We start from the raw sequence: 27566 nt of genomic DNA, 5'->3' as shown, positions 1-27566 counted from the left end.
TTTTCATTGCATGGAAATTCACTAAGACATCTAGAGGTAAAAAATCTTCGAAGCCCGCAGATAAATTCTCAGCAACAGAGGATATGCCCATTATGCCTTGGAGCCAGAGATGGAAAAATGGCAGTTAACTCCCCAAAACACCCTGCTTCAATATTTACCTGACAGCTTCAGTATCTTGACATTTTCCCCAGTGCATTTCCTCCTTTTTCAGATATTATTTTACAAGGGATTTCTTGTTATACAGAACTAACATAAATCAATCTATAACAGAGGAATTTGTTTAATACATTTATTCTTTTAAGAAGTTGCATGATCATATTTCATTGCCTCGTACAATAGAAAGAAAAATCTTACTACTAAAACAGAGTTTGTGGAGATGGGTGCATGGTAAACCTATTTAGTCTTTTCAGAGGTTCATTCTTAGATTTTAATGTTAAATAATAACAACTATTCATTTAAGCTGGTCTCACTGTATATCTTGACCTTTAGCAATTCCACACACAGCAGCTTATTGTGGTATCCATTAAATAGGAGAAATAAGAATGTTTTACTTTGCCATTAAGAGAAAAAGAAAAGAGTACTGTATGTTACATGGCCCATGAAATATTGGCGGTGTGCTCCTTGGCCTTCATTCGAAGAACTGCGATACTGGAGGACCTCCTTTCAAACTCTGGCTTTGTTTCAAATGCATGTCCATTGGTAGCCCCGGTAAGAAGAGAGTCAGTGAAAAAATTGTTGAGGGGCACGTGGCTGAACTGGTTCTGGTGGTTTGAAAACCCTGTGTAACTGGAATCTGTCCGAGGCGAGTGCGAGTAAGGTGTCATACACGAGGAGGTGTCACGTGGTAACATGCATGAAGTAACCACAGAACCGCCACTTGCATTTCCTGGCCACAAATTGTTCTGAATCTGGAATATATAAAACAACAGATATTACATTTACGCATTCTCACTTTGGTTCCTTACTTTTGGGAAACTGAATTTACAAAGTTTTGCTAGCTGTTCTTTGTCTGCTCCTATTGGGTGGTCTATAATTTCATTCTGAGTACATCAAGCAATTACTGCAAAATAATTATTTGAAAGATTCTTCTAGTTTGTCACACTGGAATGGATCACCAAAACCCACATGCCTGACCACATAAAATACTCTCAATACATGTCAGTCTCTTGAGGATTCTTTTTACAGTCATGATTTTTAAAACGAAATCTGATTTAATCATTATTTTTGATCAATTCGTGTGTTTAGGACAGTGATTAAAATATGATTAAGTTTAAATACAGTTTTCATCTTTCTAAAGAAAATTACAGAATTGCTTTTTTAAGTTCCATAGCTGACTCAGTGTGGTAGTTTTTGCTGGAAACCAATGCTGATACCAGGCTAGTTGTTCTTTAGAGATATTTTTGATAAAAAATCATTTTGGAAAATGTTTACTGTTTCATTGTTTTTCATTCCCTCTAGTCTTGAATATCTCTGTCAATAGGACAATTTTATACATATTTTAAATATTTATTCTATGATTTATATATGATATAATCAGGTTGCAATAGAATTACAACATGTAAAGCAGATTTAGAATTCTAAAATTTGACCAGTACCCAAAAATGGAAGCACAACTGAGAAAAAATATTCAAGTATTAGCAAAAATACTATATGAATAAAAATTAAGTATGAGGTAACAACTTATATAAGATTGAAAACTGAGTTATCACTTGTGCCCAAGAAATTCACAATCATCATATTAAATCCCTATAGGCAACATTTCTATATTGTGCAGTATTATCAGCAAACACAAATTTCTTTAAAGTTACTAGCATGCAAAAGGAACACTAAGTCAAATTTGTATACTATGAATTTTAAATAGGAGGCATCTTAGACCAGCTATTTAAACAAGAGCAAGGAAAGTGATCACATGCACTACTGAGAAGCACAGAGAAAGTCATGACAAACGGCAGGAGCTGGGAAAAAGCAAGGAAAATGCTGCTTGGTATAGCGTAACAGAGACACAGCCTTGGAATACGAAATTTGAAAATTATATGCCTTTTACAATACTGTTACACCAGATTTAGACTTACGCTAATAAACGTAACAGCAGTATATATGTTTATCCAATCTGGCTTTCTTTTCTTTTTTAAAATCATAATTAGAACAGAATAATCAATTACTTAACACATATAGAAGAATAATTTTCTTGTATTTCTTTTTACATAGGAATTTCAGTCTACCACTGTAGCCTCTGGTATACTCTTACAAAACCCAAGCTTAAGCCATACTTTTAAAGACAACTTATTTTCAATTAATAGCCAAAACATGTTAATGAATCTTCTAGATTACATTGTAGAGACGTTACTCTGTCCCTCTGAAAGGGCCACTTAACCATTTTCAGGACTGAACAAATATCATCCTTTAGGTGGGGCTTCAGTGATTGGCAAGATGCTCATTTTAGTGTTGTTTTTAAAATAGTTCTTTCTAAGCTGCTTTAAATATGCCAAATCTGTGGGAGATATCTATAGACCTCTATCTAGCTATCTAACCAGCTGTCCATCATGATTTACATACTTTATCAATCCTTAAATTGTCAAGGGCTATGCTGTTTAAATTTCGGCTCATCCTACGACGCTGTGTCTCCCTTTACCCAAAACATGATGATTGGTGTCAGTGACTGCAGAGCTATCTATCTCAAACCAGCAGGAGGGGCTGTTAATGTCATTACTCTGTCAAACTAGTTCTTCCAACTTGATCCCGGTGATTTTCCTCTGACATTCAATCAAACATTGTGCTACACTGAAAAACCACAGTCACATGTCTGACAAAAGGGCTTTCAGGAAATGAAAGTGAATTTGCTTGCTTACTTTTGAAAAAAATAAATGCAAGGCCAGATAGTGGTGGAGAAAGATTATTTAGGTTTTACGTGTATTAAAGGATTCCTCAACTTACAAAGCATATTGCTAGAAATTATTATTGAACTCATCTACATCTACTTGTATTCCAAATGCACAGGAATATATTTAACAACTAGGTTAAAAAAAATAAATAAATAAGGAGAGTAAAAGCAAGGAAGGTGATCTATGAATTTAAATTTTAAGTATTTTCACCCTAAATGAATTTAGGAAAATCTCTCCATTTTCTATGACATAAGCAAATATTGTTATTTTGATCAAAACTTATTTCAACATGATCAAGCAAGTTAAATGCATTATTTTTCATGAAACAGAACATATAGAAAGGTCTTCTGAACAGAACAGATTAATAAAGCAAGTCACTAACAGCAATACTTTAGTTGAACTTTAAGAGATACCCAAATATTTTCATGACCAGTGAAGCTGTCACACACTTTTACTGATATGCTGGGTTTCCATGATTTCTGTCTCCCATCTCTTCCCTGTCTTTCTTTGATTTTCAAATTTCTGGCATGTGTTCATTTGACTTTGGGGATCTAGATGGTTTCTATATTAAAGTTGGATGCAAATCATAAAAAATAATATCCCCAGTGAACAGAGGTCTTGCCTCCTTGGAGGCATTTCCTCTGGAGGTGTAAAACATCTGATGAGGACAATCAAGACCATGCTCATGATATCTAACAGCTATCAATTAATGGCCACGTGTCAAGCATTTTGTTAAAAGCATGATGACTTCTGAATCGTTCCAATACACAAAAAGGTATATGCCTTTACTATCCCCATTTTGTAAAAGGTAAAACTATAAAACAGAGAGTTTAAGAATTTCACCCAAGATTGGATAACTCCCATGGAGAAGGTCAAATCCGAACCCCAGAAATCTTATGAGATGCTACAATGACATAAAAACTAGTCTTATGAGTTGAAATTATTTACTTATTCACAATCCTAAGTTTTGTGTATCTATAAACTCCACTTTCTGAAAGCAAAATTCCCAATGATCACTCACAACTGTTTCTCATCCCCAGGCTTGACACAGTACATGATAAATCCTTAGTACACATTTATTAAATGCTGGAAATCTCTAAGAATATGAAATTTGGACTGATTCATCTTGAAGATGTAATCAAAATTTTGTGGACAATTTATGCTAACATATCTAAACTTTTCTCTCATGATTTGAATGCCAGAATCACCATACTACACAATCTTAACAGAAATCATGAAAATTACACAGATAGAAACTCTGTTGACTCTATATCTTTAGGCAGGTAATCTTTTTCTTTTTTGTTAAACACTTACTTTCTTATCTTCTGGAGATTCTGATTCATTAAGCAGGTAGTGTAGCTGAGGGGGTCTGTACTAAAATAATGGCAAAGATGATAATGGGGCTTCCAAGGTGGGACTAGTGGTAAAGAACCCACCTGCCCATAGAGGAGAGATGTGTGTTCACACGTATGAGATGTGTGTTCAATCCCTAAAGATGGTTAGACACAAAAGCAATCCAGAACATCACTTAGGATAAAGAAACACTATTGAAGTCCAACTTCCTTCCAAATGCAAAAAATTCTCGTACATTTTCAATTATGTTCAATTTCTGGGATAAGAAACTCATCCTGTTTTAAAAAGTATTCCATTCCCCTCTGGGGAGCTCTGTAAAAAGGTGTAATCTTCCTCTCTCTCTTCTCTTTCTGGACAGAATAAGCAGCATCTTTCTTACATGAGAAAAATTTCAAATATCATCATGAGATTATTATACAATCATAAGTCTCTCTTCTCTAAGGATTCTTCATATTGATTTCCAGGCACATTCCTTTGGATGAGATGGAGATTGCCAATGCCCTTTCACTCTTATAAACATCCAGCACTGACAACGGAATATAATATTCTAGATGTTGTCTGATCACTGTGGGGATAATCTAGCAGGTATCATCTTTGTTCTAGATCATCCACTTCTATTGATGTCTGAAGAAGTAGTGTGGTTAAACAATAAAGTTGTTTGAGCTTGTAGTTTAATAAATCTACCATTGTCCAGGTGGGCTTCTTCTATGTCTCCTTCATTCCATTCTTCTAAGTGGTCATTTTAAAATGATGCGCTAGAATCTGCAAGTCATATTGTCTAAAACTATATATATATATTTAACAACAGAGAAGTTATACAAAAATCTTACTGACTTATTGAAAGAAATACTATATTTGCTGTTAAATTTTGAAATGAAAGAATGTTATTTTTTCTAAGATCACTACTTATCTTTCTAATATTTTTTATACTAGTTCATAGACACTAGCGCCAAATAATTTTTTGTAAGCTTCTAACTGTATAATATGCAAGAGATGTACAACCAGGAGCAATGTTATTTAATGCCCACATTCTTTTTCAAATGTGCTTTAAAAAAAAGAAAAGAAAAAAGGAAAAAGAAAGATTGCCTGTCTTTACATTTTTTCTTCTTTGCTGTGTTTATAAGGAGTGGATAATCTAAAAATATTCCATGTTTTAATGTGGTTCACAGCATTTTTTAAAGTTCTGGGGGTATGTTCAAAGCATTGTCCACGGAATTTAGCCAACTGCCTCCCATTAGCATGAATGAAAGTTTAGCTGACTTACTACTCTCCACTTTGAATGTCTCCCCCTTAATGTTTTTCTAATCAAGTGAAAACTTTATATTTAATTATTCCACAGCTTTGAATTTTGGAGGAAATTTTTTTTTTGTCTGATTCTATCCAAGCTGAAATCATTTAATGTTCACCTTCCTTCCAAGGAATTAAAAGCAATAGCTAGAAGGAGAGGGTTAAATATAAGTATACACACATATATTAAGAGTTCTTCATTGTGGATCTATGTATGTCATGAATTGAAGGAACAGAGTAAATCATGGATAGGAAATTATAAACCTCATTTACCTTCACCTTAGAAACTTGATATAGATATATTCTTTACATAACCAAAGCTAGAAAGAAAATTCTAGTATGCTAAATGTGGTATATATTTCTAATGTTATTTTCTGATTTTACTGTAGTGGGGAGTTTTTCATACTTCTAAAAAACCTCTTAGTCTAGGTTTATTATTCTTTCCCTTAGTGGTAAAGTAGCATGGTGTGTAAAACAATATCAAATAGTTTCCTGATTTATGTCCTCTGTATCTCAATGTTAATGGTATTTATGGAGATATTAGCCTATAGAATTTAATCTGGATTTAATAGAAATACTGAAAAATTTGAGAATATAGGAGCAATTTTAGAGCACTCTTTAATTTTAAAGCATCTCTAAAGTCAAATAATAATTTTTTTTCTACTAAAATAAGTTTACTTAACCTTACTCCTCCTCTACATATAGACTGCTTCTTCCTGCCACCAACATTTATATGTACACGACACACACACACACCACCCAGGATACACGTATTATCCTACACTCATACGACCTTCACATCGCAGCCCCAGCAGTTCCCTGTGGGAGTTAAAGGGCTGCTGGGAAAAAAGAGATCAGGCATTCACAAAGAGGTATTTGTGATGATGTTATAGCAATAGTTTCTTTCTGTTAAAATCAAAAAGTTGATTTTGGCTTTTCCTGTTTGACAGAATGCTTACTTTTATTGACTACTCTGAGTATTATTCAATACTTAATATAAAGATTTATTACCACATTATCACTATAGAATTTAATTTACCAGATTTTTATATGGCCTCTTTTAAAAAGGCAAACATCACTTTTGACAAAAGTAGTTTGACTTTTTAAGAGGCCATTATGTTCTTTATTAGCATATCCCCTCCTTTAAAATTCAGAGGGATAAAGTATTAATAAGAATCATATGCTTATTAACTGGCAGATATTTCTAGCTGTTGGGACCTTAGGGTCCCATTAACTTTTCTAGTAACTACATCAGTAGGCTTCTGGCAGGGAGAAAGGATATAGGTGTTTTTCTAAACAGTGAATTTGCTACCAGTGAAGAAATAATATACACTGAGACTTTGTGTACCTGGGAGAAAAAACCCCAACTTGAATTAATCACACAGTGAAGAGATAAATCTGAGCACATTTAGGTACTACTTGAGATAGAAATGAGGATATGTTTTCATCAGCGCCCTCTTATTAGATGTAATTTTAACTATATATATGTGTATATATATATATATAAATACTAAGATTTTGGAGGAATTAATTTCAAAAATTTTAAAAATGTGTTCTCAATGCATAGCATTACTAAGTTGAAGTGATCAGAAAGTATTTATTCACCAGAAAAGGATCACATGTTAATTGTTCATTGCTACTTTGAGTTCTTAAATGAAATTTCATCTTAGAAATGTATATATGGATTTCAAACAGGAGGAATGCCTTTTCTGTTTAAAAAAACACTATTAGATGTAATAGTCATGTGAGACTAACAAACTGGAAAGAAATTTGCCATACAGAAAAATAAAAGTGTGTGTCTCTTTTTAGTGCAAAACCTAAAAGACTATCTCAATTAGTCTCATTAGCAATGTTAATATCTGTAAATTTTCAGAATGACATCATATAAATGTTGTTTAAATTTTGCATTATTCAAACAATATTTGAAATATGCTCCACATAAAAGATAAAGGAAACATTAAGAACATCTTTCTTTTCTGTTACTGTCGAATGTGTTCTTAAATTTTAAACTGTGAGCATTACAAAAAATTTTTATAGGAAATCTCACCCTACATACCTTAAAATGAAACTTTTCAAATCAACTCACTTTAGGAGAGAATAAAATCATAGCATTTGGCATTTGCTATTTTTTAAAAAATATTTATCCAGCAACAATTATCACTTGAAGTATTTTCCAATTATTTGTCACCTTATTTTTCACCTATTTTAATGCACGCATCCTAACTACTGTTGATTCACGAATGCCTAATTCATTTTTAATGAGAATTCTACTACTTAAAAAGTTCAGAGTTATAAGAAACAAAAATTATAAACTTTCTTTGTAAATTATTAACCTAAAATGTAAATCAAGTATGCAAACACAAAGTATTTATACAGTATATTTTTAACCTTAGAGAGTTTCACAAGGTGTCATATACAAGCTTGCAATTTATTCTTAAAATCCTGAGTCAAGTTATCAATTATATTCATCTTATATTTGAGTTAACTCTAATTTAGAATATTATTTTTGTTATTTTAAAATCAACTGTGCATTTGCACGAAAAAGTCTATTTAATGCTCCATAATTTAGAATAAAAATGAAAACTCACAGATGCATGTGGTTTAATAAATGTGGTGCACATACAATTCTGGATTAAGGTATATCCTGAGGTTCACACTAACAATAATGGTTTAAACTGCAGGTTTTAATCCAGAAGTTCTCATAGACTTCTCAGACTTTGATGCTTAATTTCCCCCCTCCTCCTTCCATAAGGTAGGTTTAATATGTATGAACAATTCATTTTTATATTTTTAATTTTCACTTTTTATTACTTACTTTGATAATCTACTCAATTTAGTGATTTACTCTTTCCTCTTAAAATACAAAATATGTACAACCAAACCAGTTAAATACAACACTTAACAGTGTTCACTTAACTAAAAGCAAAACGAATAAAAAAACCAGCTAAGTTATCACTACTATGTAGTCTTTAAATCACATTAACTTTGAACATTACATTTCAAAAATAAGTCTATTTTCATAATCAACAATGTGAAAGCACTTTAACTTCTTCTAGAGGATATCTTTACTTCTTTAAAGTATCTAGGATTACTTTCACCAAATAGAAGAATTATTCACTGTGTGTGTCTAGCTGTACCTTTACTTGATCAATACTAACAAAATCTACCTCCGGCTACACATAACTTAGTTTTAACATACACATATATGTGAAATACACTTTATATGTTTTACATAAATATATATATTTAATTAAATTAGGAATGGTATCCATTGTAAAAACTATATTGATTTGAATAATTTATATCCTTCTGTAACTGTAAATATTTGTGCTTACAATCACGTGATAAATTGTATCACTTGTTGACCTAGTGCTGTTAATATTTCGTCCCTCCATTCATAAAGGACGTTTCACTACAATATATGACCATCTCATTGGTTGTTTGAAACATATGGAACTACTCATTACACAATGCATCATGTATAGCTACATTATTAACATTTTGAAAAGGTCTTGGGGTCTTTGTTTACTTCAAATACTTGGGAAAAAAACAGAAATAACAGTGATAAAAATGATACTTTTTCTAAAGGTAAAAGCTGCTCCAGGTGCCTTTAAATCACAACCACAATGGTTAAAGGAAATAAGCTTCATATTCTTTATTTAGCTTAAATAAAGGTAAACGTCAAGATTAGGAGAGAAACTTGTTGATAGAAGAAGGTAGGGAAAACAATATCTTCATAATCACTATTTCACAGAAACTTTAAAATTTTCTTTTAAAAACTGTATAGCAACGTTTGAAATAGTATGTGCTAAGCTAAAAATACTATACAGCTTTTCATCTGTTTTTTAAATTATTTTAGTGACTACAAATTATCTATAACTTGAATCCAGCATTTGCTAGGTTCAAACTTGAAGTGGCATATATTTATAAAGGCATCAATTAAACAACAGAAAGCAAAAATACTACATGGGTCCTTTTGTACATTTGGAAAATAGATAAAATCATGATTCCACTATTTACTAAGTAAAACCTCACTGAAAATTTTGGTAGGAAAACTTTCAACCTTTCTTTTGAAATTTTTGATGAAAAAATATTTTCTAAGTGAGAAATTATTTATTTTGGTGGATTAAGAATATACTCAAATTTTCCTAAAGCTATCATATTTATTTGGTTATCCTAATTTAAAGAAGAAAGTGTATTTAACTAAATTTGTTCTTTCCCTGGGATCCTCAAATAGTAAATTTACTCACAGAATGTATTGATTCAAATACTACAACAAAAAGGGGCATTCAAACCACTTAGCTACTTCTCTACTACAGAAAAAAAATAAATGAATAATGACTAATAGCTATTATAGAATCGTGACTATTTATTGAGCCCTCATTATGTACTAGGAAATACTTGGCATAAACTATTTCAATTCTCACAAATAACATATGAACGTCTATCACCATTTTATAAATGAAGAGAAATGTTCCTAGCGGTTAATTTATTTGCCAAAGGTCTAAAAATCTATTAAGTGGCAGAGCCAGGATTTGAACCCCTAACTACCTGATTGTGAAGCCCGGAGGCATACATTAACCCATGGCCCACCCCAAATCCCAGGATTTAGCTCCATGGACTATTTAGAAATCATTTTAATCCTCTCCATAACAGAAAAAGTATCATTAACATCTTTATCTACACTAAGACCACCAACTCCAGTACCAACTGTACCTCAATTTTACAAACAAAGAATCAAGATTAAGGAAGTCCAGAGACTTTTTCAAAGTCACCCAGCTAGTAAATGATCAAGTTAATGTAAGCTTAATCTGAACTAAACCTAATGGCGCAAAATGAGCACTTCTTCTAAGAATGAAGGCTAGCTATAATCTTTCGCTCAGTCATGTCTGACTCCTTCCAAGCCCATGGACTATAGTCCATGGAATGGTCTAGGCCAGAATACTGGAGTGGGTAGCCTTTCCCTTCTCAAGGGGATCTTCCTAACCCTGGGATCGAACCCAAGTCTCCAGCATTGAAGGCAAATTCTTTACCAGCTGAGCCACAGGAGAAGTCCATAATCTTTCTAGAAAATGTGTATAACTTAACAAAAAATATTTTATTCACCAAAAATAATTATTTTAAAGATGCTTTGGTTTTAATAAATTAGAAACACATTAGAATCTAATGTTGATAGATACTTGCTTGGTTCTTAAACTCAAGGACAAAATTATGTCAGTCTCTTTTGGTGTGCTTGATATATAGTCTGCATCAAGAAATGTTTGCAGAATTTGTAATATCTACTTTGCAATCTGTCTAGAAAGCAGGAGATTTTGTCTGGATCATTTGTATAACCTCTGTGCCTAAAACAAGATCGAGCATATATCTGTTTGATAAAATGCAAAACTATAAAATGATAAAACTCTGGATGAAAATGCATTAAGCTGAAAGGGGTCTGCAAAATCTTTCTAGTCTATTCCTTTCAAAGAGGAAAAGTTAGCTGCTTAAGACCACAGAGCTGGTTGAGAGCAGAGATTCAGAAACCATCTGTTTTATAAAAAATAGACTAATTTTGTTTTATAATGTACTCCTGAAAACTGAAGTAGAACGAAACTTTTTTCACGTCTATTCGGTGTATATATAATCTGCTTAATCCTGTGATGATACACGCGTGAGTAAGAACTGAATCATCTTTTAAATACTTTACATCCTAAATGGTGTGGCAGGCATTTTTACACAATCCACCACAAGGTCGGTGAGAAAGTGAAGGCATTGACTGAGGGAAAATTGAGAGGCTTCCTGGTTTAGGTGAGGGAAAGGGAATTCAAGATAGAGGGAAACAGATTTAGCACAAGCAATGACTCTTTTCTAAAATATCATGTAATGGAGAACATCAAATAATTTAATTCAGCTACACTGTATTGACAAATGGAAACTAACACTGTGACCCAAAACAGAGCTTTAAAAAAATAACACTGTGATTTTCACTACATCAAAATATACGACCTTTAGTTACTACTGACATCACAGTACTCACTTTTTTGTTTGCTTTCAAACATGAGCAAGTTTTAAAAAAAGAGTATCTTAGTCCGAAGAAGTATCTACATTTTTTTTTAATTTTTTTAATTTTTTTATTATTATTATTATTATTTTTTTTTTGTCATACATTGACATGAATCGGCCATAGATTTACACGTATTCCCCATCCCGATCCCCCCTCCCACCTCCCTCTCCACCCGATTCCTCTGGGTCTTCCCAGTGCACCAAGCCCGAGCACTTGTCTCATGCATCCCACCTGGGCTGGTGATCTGTTTCACCATAGATAGTATACATGCTGTTCTTTTGAAACATCCCACCCTCACCTTCTCCCACAGAGTTCAAAAGTCTGTTCTGTATTTCTGTGTCTCTTTTTCTGTTTTGCATATAGGGTTATCATTACCATCTTTCTAAATTCCATATATATGTGTTAGTATGCTGTAATGTATCTACATTTTTAAAATGTTTTATTATTTAGGCATTTTTTCCTTTCCAAAGTAAGGCGATGTTTCAGCGTCAAAATTGAACTATTTCAATACTCAGTGTTGGTTTAAGGAGAAAATGCTGCATAAGAAGCCCGGGACTCCTGAACTCAAAACACTTGGGCTCCAATTCAATGAGTTAATTGCTATAAGGAGGGAAGACTGGCTTAAAACAAGCCCTCAACTGGTAGTTACTATTTTTACTGTTACAGCTGTTGTTGCTAGTGTAATGAAGACCAGTGAAAACAAAGTATTTAGAACATTTTAGAAAGTATTAATTACTATTCATAAATAAACATTGTATGTTATATATAGATACTTTATGCTAGGTAAGATTATGATACAAAGGCTTACTATTATAAGCAGGCTGAAGGAGAACATTTTCTAAACCATTTCTGGTTTTGATGTATTTCTGTGTATGCTTTTGCTTCCCTGCCAAATTGCTAATTCTTTATTTCTGTCCTGCAGCCAACTTTTTCTAGTTCCAGCTTTTTTGTAATTAATAATTTTTTTCTGTAATTAGTAACAGTAACCACATTCAATGTCTTATTGCACTGAGTTGGTTAGACTCTTTCAATTCCTATTTTTCCCATTATAAACTATTTTCAAGCCACATGATTTTTTTTTTTTTTTTTTTTTCTTTTTAAAAGAAGTTTCCTTAGGCTGAGTCTTGAGAGACATGACTTTGGCATAGCTATTTTTTCAAACAAACTAAAATAAAGTCAACCACATATTTTTAAATGAAACAGACTTTCCCCCTGACTTTCTTCAATACCTAGAGTGGGGAGTGGTAGACACTTGATTTTAGAATTTTTGGTAACCAAACATTAAATGACTTAGCAATACAGAAAAGTACTGTGGATTTGACAGCACTGATTTTTATCAATGTTAATGAACTGCATTGTCAAAAAAACTCCAACATATGATGTCTGTGTTCCCATATTTAAATTATGAGGTGGTATAACCAAATATACATAAAAATTATGGAGAACCCACAAAGAGAAATTAGTGCAAAATTCTATTATCTCTGAGGGGAATTTTTTTAACTAATCTTTTGTTGGCCTGAAAAAGACCATCAAATGTATAATTTGACCGTACCATTTCCTTTCCTGCTTGAGCTACTACGTGACCTCACTCTGCTAATTGCTAATATCGAAAGCTATGAGGCACAATAACATAATGGCAAGATAATTTTAGGAGGTGACTAAAATTAAGGGTGACTAGAGTGTATTGTTATATTAAGCTTTTATATAGAGCTTAATTGGTGCAAGGCCCTATTCTACACATTTTACGATATTCTAAAGAAGAAAGGGGGCTAGCAACAAGACATCTAAGAGCAAGGAGCAGAAAAGTGGAAAATAGAAATAGAACAATGAAAGGAATGAAGACTGAAATAATAAGGTGAAAAGAAGTACGCTGCAGTCAAGTGTTGTGAGATAGACTTAGCAGTAAGACTGCTTAGGGTCTATTTGAAAAGAGCTCATAATTTGTGACTTTATTGTTTCTAAAGTCATCACAATCAAGTAGTTTAAAAGTATGTAAAGTATATGCCATCTCTGTTATCGTTCTATTGTTTTTCACTGGTTGGCTGTGAACATTTTCTGCTCCCTTGAACTAAACTGCAGATCTGAATAATGCGACTTAAGTCTTATGTTACGCTCTTTTGCTATTAATCATTTAATCATACTACTTACCCTTAAGAGCCACATTGCCTCTGCTTAAATCTGAGCTTTACTACACTAGTAAAAGTGAAAAGACATCTCACTTTTATTAGAGGCAGTAAATACCTCACCCCTCTGTGCCTCAGTTTCCACATATAAAAAATGGGAACAAGTAATATCACCTACTGTGTAAGGTTATTGCAAGGATTAAATGAGTTAATAAATGTACACTGCTTAGAAGAGTGACTGACAGTGAAGGCTATAGTCTTGCTAACAACTAGGAAAACTGCAATCCTGCTCCCATGGAACTTACCACCTAGAGGAGAAACATCCTTGCAGCATTTTGCTTAGAACTCAACTAGGACACTCAAAGCGTGTTGATGTTAAGTAACCAGGAGGATACACATATTTTTAAAACAGGAGAAAATATAAAGGAACTACTTTAAGATAAACTTTTTGAAATAAGGGAAATAAGATTCTTCTTAAGGTATGGACCTTTATTCAAAAGGTACCCATATCACTGGTCTTTAAGAAAACTGCAGTGGCAAGGCTTAGCTGGAGTAGCCCTTTATAGACTGCCCTATAAGGAACCACTCGTGTGATCATGGACCAATTTTTTTTCTTAACTCATCTGGCTCTGGTTTCCTGACTTTTAAAACAAAGGAACTAGGTGATCTCTAAGGCTCTTATATTCACATATAATATTACATTAGTAAATTTCATGAATTAAAAAAAAAAAATCTCATGAATTTACCTGGAGGAGTGAAAGTCTCAAGATAGGTTTTTTAAAAATCATGAAAGGTACAAGAACACAAAGACAGCATGAAATTAAAGGACGGAATTCATGCTCACAGGGTATGAATTTACAGTTGAAGAAAATGAATATCCTTAAGTTTGGAGCTATGATGATTTGTTTACTGGACTATCAAAATATTTCATCAGTATATGTGTTACATATTCATTTTCAAAGTAGTCTCTTACAACACACATCATTAAACAATAAGGAATTAAATAACAGATGGCTTGTTTCTTATAATACACATATTTTTTATGTCGCAAATACAATTTTCAATATTATAATTCAGTAGCAGGAAAAATTAATATCTAATTACAAAGACAAAATATATTTTATTTATGTGCATTACAAAGTATGCAAAAACAACCCTCTCTAAATTAAAAGAAAAAATTAGAGGAAAAAAATTTCTAAATACTCTTAATGTGATACAATTTAAAAATTAGGTCCAGAACTAATTCTATACATGTTTTAAGTCACAAAGGGATAAATGTTTCCTTGAAACAATAAGCAGTTTCAAAGCTGAAAAGACAACATAGGAGAAAAAATAGTTTTAAGTGAACTGAAGGTTTCATCAGCCACATTTAACAGCAGGTTATGGTACAGCTCATAAAAAAAGAGCCACAGAGCCTAGCAATGTTTTATGTATTTAACAAAGGGAGTGAGTCTGAATTATTAAAATGCAGAGTAATTAAGAGACAGATTATTGAATGATGCTACTTAAGTTGTTGCAATGTATACCAAAGAAAAAACCTTGAAATATTTTAAAATAAATAAAAATAAATATTTTAGCAAAATAAAAATCTAACAAACATGGAAACAATTTTTGGAGATTAAAATTTTCATTCTTGACTATTATATTAGACGTGATAAAGTTTACACTAGCCCTTTGAAGAATATACAAACCACACTTGTGTATCTCAGTGTTCTGTGCAGTTTACCATACCTGTGGATAGCTGTCAGTTCTTGGCAAAACTGATATGTCATAGCTGGCAGCAAAATGGCTCTTAGCTTGTTGGATCTGGCCGTAACGTTCTCTTTTTCTCCACTTGGCCCTTCGATTTTGAAACCAAACCTAGTTTTTTTAAAACAGTAGAATTTCAGCTAAGGAATAGCTGGTAATGCAAATATGATGGTCAAAGACTTAAAATCAGAAAGGTAAACCAGGTCAAGAAAATTACAAAAGCAGAAATGTTTTTATATTAGAAAGGGATCCACAAGTTTTACTTTCTATTTTATTTTACCCCGATATGATAAATGCCATGTCTACTAGGCAATATAATTTAATAGAATGAGACAAGATGTTTTCAAAACTTTATTTAATAAGTCTGAGCCTCTATTTTTTTTACTTATGGAAAATAAAAAAGAATTAGATTATACGACCTTGAAGGTTCCTTATATCTCCAAATTATCATAGATAATAATCCTCTCTCAGAAAATGCAAGTCTGAAAGACACTCTTAACTTTTTAATTAATAATTATGTATAGAACACGAACTCAGCCAATCTATAACCAAATTAATATCTAAGTCTGTCAAAACAATTATCTTTAAAACATGTCACAAAGTGAAAGCTCTTCTGGGCTGTACCCAGACTTACAAAAACTTAGAAAAATGTAAACAAACACATTACATCTAAAACATATGGCACCAGCAGAAATACAATGATTATTTAGAAGCAAACTAGTAGGATTACATGTTATATTGAGTATGATAAAGATTATGGACAAAATGGTATCATCTGAAGCTGAACTATGGTTTTAAAATATACAAACTGTTTAGACATAAATTGTATCATTTATAAGATTTTCTCTTATAGAAAATGTTCATAAAATCTTAAAGATAATTTCTCCAATTTAAAATACTTATGGATAATATAAATTTTAAAATAGGACAGATATAATCAAGTGTCAAGAAAGACTGTGTATTAGTATGGCCTCCACACAGTTACTAAACTGTTTTCCAAATTTCTCTAATTAATTATATAGTAGAAACATCTATTCTATCATCTATCTCCCTCAGAGGGTTAAATATTAACCAGTTCACACTTGTAAGATCTCCAGAATCTTCATTTTAATATTTTAGGTATTAAAAGGTTATACAAAAAATTAAATTCAACATGTATAACTTGATATATAATTTACATGAGCAGCTTTCAGAAAACTGTTTAGTCTTCAGAGAACTAGCTTCAGAATACAAAATATTTAGGAAAAAAGCTGAAAATGAATTATAAAAATGCACATTGTAAAAAAGCATTTCACTAAAATTTATTTGAACTTTTTATTCTTTTTTGTATTCAATTCTACTCTCTTATCTCTTTTCCTTCACACTTATGGAGACATGTTAATATTCAGCCTGGTGTGTAAGCAAGTATTGCAAATTCAAGATGGCAGTTTGGAGAGTTCTCAGCAATCAGAAGAAGGCAGGGAGCTACCTGTTCAGATGGTTTCTCAGAGCCCTGCTGGTGAGTGTGTATTACCCACTACATTCAGGGCTTAAGACAACAGTAACAATTTAGTAATGAGGGCTTTTTCCTTTAGAAGAAAACCTTGACAATCACCTTAAAATAGGTGCCAATTACCACTCTTATGCAAAAAGCAAGGAAACTACCTGAGTAAATTAGGTTCAGGCTGACTCTCTGGGCGTATTCTTAGACCAAACTTAACCAGGACTTGGTGAAATGTTTAAGGGGAAAACAGACTTTGTGCACAGCTGATCATCTATGTGTAAACATGTTTTTCTATGGTTGTGAGTATAACTAATTTAAACACATGAACACAAGACCAAAAAACACACAGGAGGGGTTTGTGTTAAGGCTTGACAATTCTCAAATTCTTTCTTACGACTGACTTTCTCCATATTTACTTCCTGAACTAAGATAAAATAACCATTTGTCTCTATAAACTAAAGCAAAAATCTGCTGCTTGTTATTCGTGCACCACCAGATGTTGTCTTTAACAATGTATAAGAGACTTACAATGGCTTAGTCTTCAGAAGGAATACTATTACTCTACTCAGAACAAAAATTTATTTCTTTATTCTAGTGGTTTATGGAAATTGCAAAATTCAGTATTATTTTTTTTAAGAGTCATAAAAACACACGAAACGGTCATTCTCCTGAATTACTCTTACTTGGGAACTAATGAAATAGTTTAAAAATATGAAGGCTAGGAAAAATAAAATACGCTTAAGAATTTTACCCAGTATTTTTAATTTTGTTTTTTCAAATTATTAAAAAATGTAGTATACTGAATCATCTAATTTGATAATTTGAACACAATTTTAGATATAACTTAACTGAATTTATACTTTTAAAAGTTACTTTTAAGACTATTATTCCTACTGCTTCTGAAAAAATCATGTAAGTTATCCAGATTTTACAAATTACAATGGAAAGGCATGTATTGACAATTGCTGGGACTAGAAAATTGTAGATGTGTTTATACAACTTTTCTTTAATTATGTATAGTGAAAATAGTTTACGGTATACCTAACAATTGAGAGTTTGTGAGACTGTCATTTTTTTCCTTTGTTTTATTATAACTCCAACCTTGGTAAAATTATAGATGCTTATGGGCCACTATACAAATAACTTACAAATCTAAGGTATATAACCCCAAAAAGAGCTTCGACAGCTGATACAATAGAAAAATAAAATACATGAATTACTAAATTGGAGAGCTATGGTTCTGGGTTTTTGTCCTTTAAAGATCACTTTTTGAAATCAGATATTTGTTATCATATTCTGTTCTTCTAAAATAAGCATTAGCTTTTATGCCTAAGTAATAAGTCAAGTTCTTTTCTCTTAGGCTTGCGTGTGAGTTGTTAAATCGTTTCCAAGTAAAAAGTAATTTTAGTAGACTTACATGCCTCTGCTGCGTTGTTCTCTATCTTCAGCAGGAGAATTAGTTTCTGTCTTTGTGGTAAAACTTTGGAGTAAACTTTGTGGTAAAACTCTGTGGCAACCCTGGAATCGTTCTAACACTACCCCCCAACCGCCTCCCCGCTCCAAACACACACAGCCTCCAGCCTTCATTGGCTCCTACCTGGACCCTGGCCTCAGTCAGCTCTGTCCTCAGAGCAAGCTGCTCTCTGACATACACGTCCGGGTAATGGGTCTTCTGGAAGACCTTTTCCAGCTCCTCCAGCTGCAGGCTGGTAAAGGTGGTTCGGTGTCTCCGCTTCTTGCTGCTGGACACGTTGCTGTCACATTTGTCCCCAAGTTCGTCCAGTTCCCCCTTCTCTGGAATCCCTTTCACGGGAGACAACCGGAGACTGGTACAGCTGTCCATAGCTCTGTTTAGTTCAGTGTGAAGAGGCTGTCCTTCTGCTTTAGTGATCCCATAGTCCACTGCACCCAGAGGGGGGAGAAACAGTTCTCAGGATTGCAAAACACCTTGATGAATTAAGTTGAAGTGATACAGAGCATCAGGCAGGGAGTCTGTTACGATTTATCGTGCCGGCACTGATTTGATCATCATATTATCTACTATTGGGCTTCCCTGGTAGCTCAGCTGGGAAAGCATCTGCCTGCAATGTGGGAAACCTGGGTTCGATCCCTGGGTTGGGAAGATTCCCCTGGAGATGAGAACGACTACCCACTCCAGTATTCTTGCCAGGAGAATTCCACAGGCTGCATAGTCCATGCGGTCCAAAAGAGTCAAACAGGACTGAGTGACTTTCACTTTATCTACTATTACTAATTCACTTTGGGCAGGTTTAAAATCATCTAAAAATGTGTACATGGAACTTATATAATTTGCCAGCATCACATATAGCTCTGTTTTTCAGGATTAATGTAATATTTATCCACATAATTTATAATCAAATTAGTCATATTAAAAGATTCTCTGGTTTAAAAAAAAAACTAAATGACCATAATTTTTAAAAAGTGAGCTGAATTTCATATGTCTTATTTATTCACAGCAGACAAAAGTAAGCTACTAACAGGGCTCAAAAAGGACATTTCAATTTTAAATACTGTCTGTAAACCAAAATCCATACTCTTCTCAAAGTTATGTTTCTCCGTCACACAAAACCTATGGACTAGAGATTTAAGAAATGGCATTGTTTCTACTATATTTCCAATATTTCAACCCATATCATGTCCACATTTAACATTTTAATTTCAAAAAGTGACCTACTATGTTAAAAAAAGAATTTTTCATCAGTTTCTAAAAGTGTTTTTACAGAAAAGGGTAAGATTTAAGTAGACTTCTTTAGTTGCAGTTATCTAAATATGTCAAATTTATGCTTAACTCTTTTAAAACATGAAACTGTCTTAAGATAGAAAGCTTTACTCTTCCTTTCAATAAAGCACAAAAATTAAAACATCTATTAGAAGATTACAAAGGGTATCATCCTGCATTCTGTTTAGGGGTGTTTTAATTTCAGTGATTTCCTCCAGATTCGATTGTGCCCCACACACAAATGTAATGGATACACATAACGAAATAGGAAACATTTTTTTAAGTCGTCTCAGCCATAACAACGATTTCCAATGAACTGTTACACTTTTTTCGTTTTTGTCTATTTTTAAATTTTCTTACAATGTATTTTTAGAACTGCTTTACTTTAGTCATTATACAAATGTATTGAACTCTAGTACCTAGGTAAATCAAATACCCAATAGCCTTTAGGCAAAAAAAGTTGTGATGTAAAACTAAATATAAAGGAGAGCCTTGACTGATTAACAAACAATACAGTTTTGTCTCCGTGGGCAGAGTTAACGGGGAACTGCGGTAATTAGCGATGGGGGAGGGGAAACAGGCGTGAGGGTAAGGGCATCTCAGGAAAAAGGCAGGAACTTGCCTAAATTTAGCGGACTGCTTGTTGCCTACAGTCACCTTACTTAAAACTTTCCTATCAAAATCCATCCTAACAGTGTGATGCTCTTTTAAAACTTTATAAAGTATCAAAAATCACCTATTTCTCTTATTTTTGGAATCCCGACAATTTAAATAAAATATTATGATTCTTATTCAGCAGTCAACAGAGGACATTTCAGAACCATTTAAAAACAAATCCTGTCCATGTAAATAACTTTATGGATACACTTTAAAATTCCAAAATATAAATCCTGCAATCTGAAATATAGACAGAAAGTCAAAACTTTAGTATATTAAAATAAAATTATTTTTTCGCGTCTTTCTAAATAAATGAGACTTAACGGATTTTTCTGTTTGTTCCTTTATTTTTTATTTAACCGTGCAAGTCAAAAGTAACTTGCAACGTTGAACAAAATGAGGCCTTTTTAAAAAAAAAAGGCTATTGCATACTAAGTATTTAGAAGAGGAACTACTATGAGCCAGTGGCTCGCCAGATTGTGAACCTCCATTAAAATAGGGGGCGGGAGGCTTGTTGTAAATATTTCACACTTAATTCGTTTGTTATTTTAAAGCAACCCGCTCCTTACAGCTTAACTGTGGAATATATACAATGATAAGGAAAAGTCCTCTTGGAATTGTAAACGTGCTTTAGCTGTCGCTATCTGAAAAAAATACGTTTGTATTGGGTTACAAGATAGAAAAGATAGATGGTTTGTTTTGATAACATTTTGACTTTGAGATACTTGGCCATCCAAAGTTGAAGATTTCACCCAGAAGCATTCCGAAAGGCTTCTTAGAGGCAACTTCTACCGTGGAGTCAGAAAAATCAGACAATGCGGAATTCGCGAGTGAGTGATTATATTCGGGATTCTTTGCCCGAAGCTACGTAAAGTGATTTGGCGTTGAACAAACATTTATGCTGTTGTATAGCAAACCCAAAGAAGCAAAAATCACAAATCCACAGAAACTCATCTAGTAAGCTTCTAACTTCACAAAGATATCGTTCCGTCTTGAAAAATTAAAAAAAAAAAACCAAAACAAAAGGTTTTTCACCTAAGTTTTCTTGTTCGTGACGGCAGTGACGTCCTCTAACGAGCTGTGATGGATTTCAGCTCCCCCGGCCCGGGGCAGTGCGGCGGGCTCGCAGAGGAAGCGCGCTGTCTCGACTCAATTACGCTCTGCTTAGCGCCCTATCAGTTTACGCCCGGGTCCTGGGTAGCGGGACTCCACGGCCCGTCAGGGACGCGACTCGGCAGCAAAAGAAGAACCGCGAGGATGCACCCCGGGGGCGCGGGCCCCTTCCTTGGCTCCCCGCTCACCCCTTCCCCGAAAGTCTGCAGCAGCCCCAACTCCGCTTCCTAAAACCAGCACTGTTCCACCGCCTTCCTCCGCCCGCCAGCTCTCCCGCTCCCCCTTCCTTTCCTTCCTTCTTTCCTTCCTGTTTTCCTTCCTTCCCTCCCGGTCCCGACCGGTCCCCGCCCTCGGATCTGCGGGTGGGCTTCCGCGACCCCCCTGGAGCCGGGGACTCACCGCTGCTGTCCAGACTGGGCGAGGTCCTGTCGAGGCGCACGTGATGCTCGGCGCGGGGCAGGGGCCCGAAGGCCTGCACGCATTTGCCCGCCGACGCTTTGCTATAAAAGGACTCATTGTCCAGCGTCTCCATAACGTGCTCCAACGCGCCTCCTGCGCCCATGTAAAAATCACTGTTTTTACTCGGTGGGCTCTTGAGGGCAAACTTCTCGCTCAGAAACTCCATAATCCTGGAAGGCTGTCGCAGAGCTCCCCGGAGCTCGGGGGGCTGGAGCGCGCTGGGGGAGGGAGCGAGTGGGCGGGAGGAGGGAGGGCCGGAGAGGAGGGAAGGGGAAGCGAGCGCTGCGGCGACTGGCGCTTCCCGGCTCCGAGCCTTTTAAGACGTCTCGGCTGGAAAGGGGGCACCCGAAGTTGCTTTTATATCTTGAAACTCAGCTGGGCTCCTCGGGCAACCTCCCAGTTCTAATGAATATGAAAATAGGCAGGCGACTAAACTCCACCCCGGGCCCCCCTCCGCCCCCCACCCCACCCCCGTCTTCCCCCCACTTACCCGGGCAGGGCGCGTCCAGGCCTAGGTTAGACAGACAGCTCCATTTCAGACAAATGCCAGCAGGGACGAGGCCACGACACTCAGAAACATTGTCGCCGCGACAGTTGGACTGGCATTTCGGAAGAGCTTGGTGAGATCGCGAGGCAGTTAACCTTCCACTCCCCGCGCTCTGCGCCCTCCGGGGCCACCCGCCCGGCACCGGGTCCCCACCCCGCCCCCACGCCGGCCACTCACTACCAGAAAGATTTAGAGGCGTCTTAAGAACTTGAAAGGAAGTAATGCTCTAAGGGGCTTTTATTTCATCCGTAAATCGTTTATGTGGAAGATCCACATTAATCCGAAGCCCAAGAAGCCGGATACGTGGGCAGCTATTAACTGGGCTGGCCGTGGTCGAGGGGCCGCTGCTTCTTCCAATCCCGAGGAGTTCGGCGTCCGGGCGCTCTCGGCGCTTACGAACCCGTGGCCTTTCCTTTCTTTCTGGAATGCGGCGGCGTGTGGATGTGGTGGCGATGGGAGAGGGAAGCCGAGCAAGGCATTGAAACCATTATACCAATATCAACCTCATTTCTCCACCCTCTCCCACCCTCCCCTTAGTCCACGATTTTATCATTAGATCCAGATTATTTTAAGAAACCTCGATAGGAAAAGTGCCTCCTAAAGGTCCTTACTATAGTCCAGAGGGGTTACACAAAGGGGTTTATGAAAGAGGAAGGCCTTCATCGTGGTTTTTAAAAGATGATTACTTTACTTTTAAAGAGTCGTAGTGGAGTTTGGAAAAGCGCGTACGGGGAGCGACGGGCGCGCGCGGAGCTGGGCGCACTGGCGAGGCGGCGTCCCGGCGCGGGCTGGGCCGGGGCTTCGGCTCCCGCCCGAGGGGATGGGAGGAGGTCGGGGAGCTGGCGGCTCTCTGAGGGCAGAGCAGCGCTACCGGGTGGAAAGCCCCTCTGTGAGGCTTTAGAACTGCCTTTGGTATCGGAGGATCCCGCCGCGTCGGAGGGAAAAGCGTTCAGTGCCTTGGGCAAGAAAAGGCCGCCATTAGCAACAGGCCTCTTAAACTGGCAAATTTGGTGAAAACGCCCACAAGTTGGGCATTAAGGGTTGCGCCCTCCACGAGAGGCCTCCGCCCGACAGCCTTTTTCGTACAGGCCCTACCCGCGCCGATGGCGTCTCCCCAGCCCAGCAGAGCAGTAGCCCCGCAGCCTTGGGCACGCCGGGCACCCCCAACCCTGGCGTGGCGAGGCCAAGCCCAATTCTGGCGAGCCTCCGGAGGGGCTCGGGAATCTCCATGTTCTTCAAGGTCTGGGCTGACCTAGGACTCACTGGAGACCCTCTTCGAGGCCACAATGTGCCGCCGCCGGGCAAGAACAATGATGGAGCGCTCCGCATCTCAAACTTGCGCCTCAACACTGCTCTAGAAGCGCGGCGGGTGTTCAACCGAGATCGGGACGAGTGGAACCTCAGCAGGCGGCCCGGAGCCGCAGCCTCGCTCTCTCGGGACACTTCTCCGGAGCAGGGGCACGAGATCGGTTAGTTCACGTGGCGCCGCGCCCGGCCTGGCCTTGAGCGCGCACTCGGGTTCCTGCGAGTTGACACTATTCCTGAATGATATTACTTTTCCTGTATTATTATTACTATCTTCAAAGCCAGGCAGGCGGCACCAACCACTAATTGTTAATCTCCAAGGGGCGCAGTCAAAGAAAAGCTTTCAGGGACTGCGGTGAGGGAGAATACCAGATTGTACCAAGGCGCACGAACTCCTAGCCTGGCATCCAGGGATGGGAGGAGGAGAAGAATGTGGCGGGGGGGGGGGGGGGGGGGGGGAGGGGCGGGAGGGCAATGCCAGGGAAAAGCTAGCGAGAAGGTACCCTGGAACATCCTGTCCATGCTTAAGGCGGAGAAGCAGGCTATGCGCTTCCTGAGCTCCTGCGAGCGGATCCTGGACCGCCCCTGTAGGAACGTTGGATATTATCTACTCAGTCTTATGCGGGTTGAGGATTTTTTTAATTCTCTCCTAGCCCCTTCTGTACCTTACCTTCAGATGTTCTTAAAGTACTTTCTCTAATAGACACGGGGAGGGTAAGAGAAATGGTTGTCTAATAGGTTTTTCAGAAATTCACAGCAGCAAGAACAACGCCTTGCTGATTTGAGGAAATATACAAACAACTCCTAGCTATAAACTTAGTTACATTGTAGAGCTCTGTCAGCTTGTTTATAAATATGCGTCTTAAGAGCCCTAAATTCCCTGAAAAACATTCGGTGTCTCTTAAATGAAAGACATATGATGCAAGCTCTAGAGTACTTGTAAAGCAATAAAGGTCCAGCTCGCAGAGTAAACTGCAGGAGAGTCAGGGTCGACAGCTGCATAGGAGAGCTGTTTCCACCCCACACCTCAATCAACCCCACTTTTGATGGTAGTGGTAGGCGGGATGGGTGCAAGGTGTCACCAACCCCACTTAATATCCCTGAAGCCTCTTGGAAATACAAATCTATTATACAGAATCCCGTATGTTTGGGGACATGTAACCACATGTGCCCAAAACAGAGGGAACAGCTAATGACAAACTCCCATAACGAATGCTTAATCTGCAGTTTTTGGCAAGAAGCTGGGTCTCTGGTTGCCAAGAGCTGGGTTAAATGGATTCTGAGAGGTTGAGATGCAGTTTATGGTCATGTCACAGCTCTAACCATTGGAGATTAGATAATAAAATTTAAATATACTAATTAAAACAGCAATAATTAAATGATTTATGGAAATCATAAGAAGGGAGAAAAAACTGGAGGCTGATTGGGTTGGAGTCTGCCTCATCCCCCCTTAGATCTACCTGGTGCTTTGAAGATAACCTTAGAAATTGACCATAGCACTTTGATGAATACTTGGCACTACTCTATTCAGAGCAGACATTGAGCTTTCCTCTTCAACAGTCTTTAAAAACCTGCTTCTAATCCACATTCCTTATCCCAGCCCTCCCCAATTCCAACTAGTCAGCATGACTAGGGCTCCAGGGGCCAGTACTTAAGGAACCATGGCTGGCAAGAGAGACTCGGTTTATTAAACCACATTCTCACTGGGATTTTATCTCAGTACACTCAGTCATCATTCTCAGGCTACCATTCCCTTCTTTCCTCCACCTTTCTATTTTGCCTTGTGGAGAACTGTTCATCATTTTCCATACCTGGAACCTGGGTTCCAAATCCAGGATTCAGCTCCCTATCTTTCATATTAGTCAAGAAATCTACCTGGCTGAAAGCATTTGCAGGAGGTGGTGGGAATGGGGTAAAAGTGGAGTAGGAGAGGGGATGTAGGAGCAGGAGACAGAGGTGGGGAGACATCAATTGCTTTTAAATCCTAACAAAATTTATGACATTGTAGGATGCCAGGGCTTTCAGATCCCTGGATATAGCTACTGATGCTGCTGCTTCACATCTCTTTGATGAGACTGAGGCACAGTGAGTCAGGATGCAATGTGCAGAGTCTGGAAAGGAAAAGGATGAGGTTAGCATGACCTACTGCAGGTTCCATCTTTGCAACACTGTTTTCTTCTTCCTCTGGCACCAAGGATGCTAACACAGTGGGAAGGCTATTTTGTGAAGTGACTCTGATGTTCTGATTTGAAGTTACATTTAACATTTTTGCAACCAGCTTGCGGTTGTTGCTGCTGTTGTTAGGTGCCAGCTCCCCAAACACAGTGATTTGGGGTGTGTTTAAAGTCTTCTTTATTTAGCTCCTTTTAGAGCCTAAAGTAACTGAGTAAACTCAAACTAGTTAAAAAGTCTATTGAAATGACTGACCCCATCCCCCATTGCCCCACACACAAAGGTAATTCAGCTAAGTCAAGTTCAGATAAGGGATTGGCTGCCAGTTTGACTTATTACATTTTAAAAAATTCTCACGGTCTGAAAGCTTCTTTTGATGCTCCCCTCTCCCATGAGAATGTATTTTGGGAAATGAAAAATATTTTGAGTACATGCATCAAAGCAGCAGTTGAAGCAATGTGTATACCACTATGGTTCCTTTCTCAACTTCTTGAGAGAAATATCACACTTATATAGTAATAGTGGCAATGTCAAGCTAGGGTTGTAAGAATTCTCATCTTAGCCCTTTCTTTCTTCGGCAAGAGTTTGAGGCATATTCGTAAGTAAAGCTAGAAAAAATGCGTGCTGAATTAGATGAACTATGACAAATGTAGAAAAGCAGAGGGGAGGGGAAGCTGGGTAGAGGGAAAACTCTCATGAAAAAGTACAAAAATAATTGAATGTCATGTATGATGGCAAGAAGCCAGGTGGCCTCATGTTTTGTGTGTGCTCTGCTGCTTTCCTTCCCTGGCTTCATCTTCATCCTTCCCACAGCTCTACAGACATAACAGATACAGAAATGTATTTTGCATTGAAGCAGTTCAAGAAGTGTTCATCAAAATAATGTATATATACTAACCCAAAGAAACATTTAAGCTTTTCTTTAAAATATATGTTCTGATCCAGCATCAGCTACTCTGGAAAGCACTCCTACAGATTAATGTATAACTTTGTCATATTTTTGAAGCCTCTGTATTTTAATTAAAAAAAAAAAAAAACAGTGGCCTGAATTTTAATGATTCCTATCATAGTCTTTCAAGTGTGCTCTTAATGAAGCTCTCAAATAGGTTAAATTTACCTGTGATTTCAATCATAGTAAATATTTTGGCATTTTAGAAATCCATATGCCTTTTCAAAGACCTATGCTTGTTTCTGAATTTCAACTTGTTTCAGTAATAGTTACTTACAAAGTTGCCCTTTTCTTAAAGAAAGAAATGGACTTAATTTCTGCTCGCCTAAAGGATCTAATTTAAATGTGAAAGTCTAAGATGACTATTTTCCCCACTTGCAAATATTTGACTTATCTAACATGTCATCGCTTACATTTACTATAGAAATGTATTTTATTACAAATATTAAAAAATCATCATTCAACTGCGATAATCTATACTCATTATGACTTTCCTCATTGCTCCAGGAAGTTCTGAATATAATAAAATAAAAAGACAGTTAAACTTAAATCTCTGTGACAGATGTACTTTCGTATAGTGTATAATTAAACTAAACTGTATTCAATTCCTAAATCCAGATTTCATTAGCCTATTATTAATCGCTTACCTATAGCATATCTTCCACCGTTTTGAGATGTGAATTATTTAAACTTCTGTCCAATGT

The 27566-nt window shown here is 36.6% G+C and overlaps 1 protein-coding gene across 1 annotated transcript; it reads right to left on the bottom strand.

Annotated features, from left to right (window-relative positions):
* Positions 1 to 275: 275 nt before the first annotated feature.
* On the bottom strand, positions 276 to 22118 carry ALX1 (ALX homeobox 1). The gene is made up of 4 exons (XM_061125419.1): positions 21830 to 22118; positions 18518 to 18822; positions 15420 to 15548; positions 276 to 908 (listed from the first exon to the last, which is right to left on the bottom strand). Exons 1-4 carry the CDS (start codon positions 22053 to 22055, stop codon positions 588 to 590), a joined length of 981 nt encoding a protein of 326 aa, XP_060981402.1. The 5' UTR covers positions 22056 to 22118; the 3' UTR covers positions 276 to 587.
* Between the last annotated feature and the right edge of the window lie 5448 nt (positions 22119 to 27566).

This window comes from Dama dama, chromosome 3, assembly GCF_033118175.1.
Source record: "Dama dama isolate Ldn47 chromosome 3, ASM3311817v1, whole genome shotgun sequence".
In the NCBI taxonomy this organism is placed as follows: Eukaryota; Metazoa; Chordata; class Mammalia; order Artiodactyla; family Cervidae; genus Dama; species Dama dama.
The sequence above is the reverse complement of the archived record's forward strand: the minus strand, read 5'-3'. Positions and strand labels throughout refer to the sequence as shown.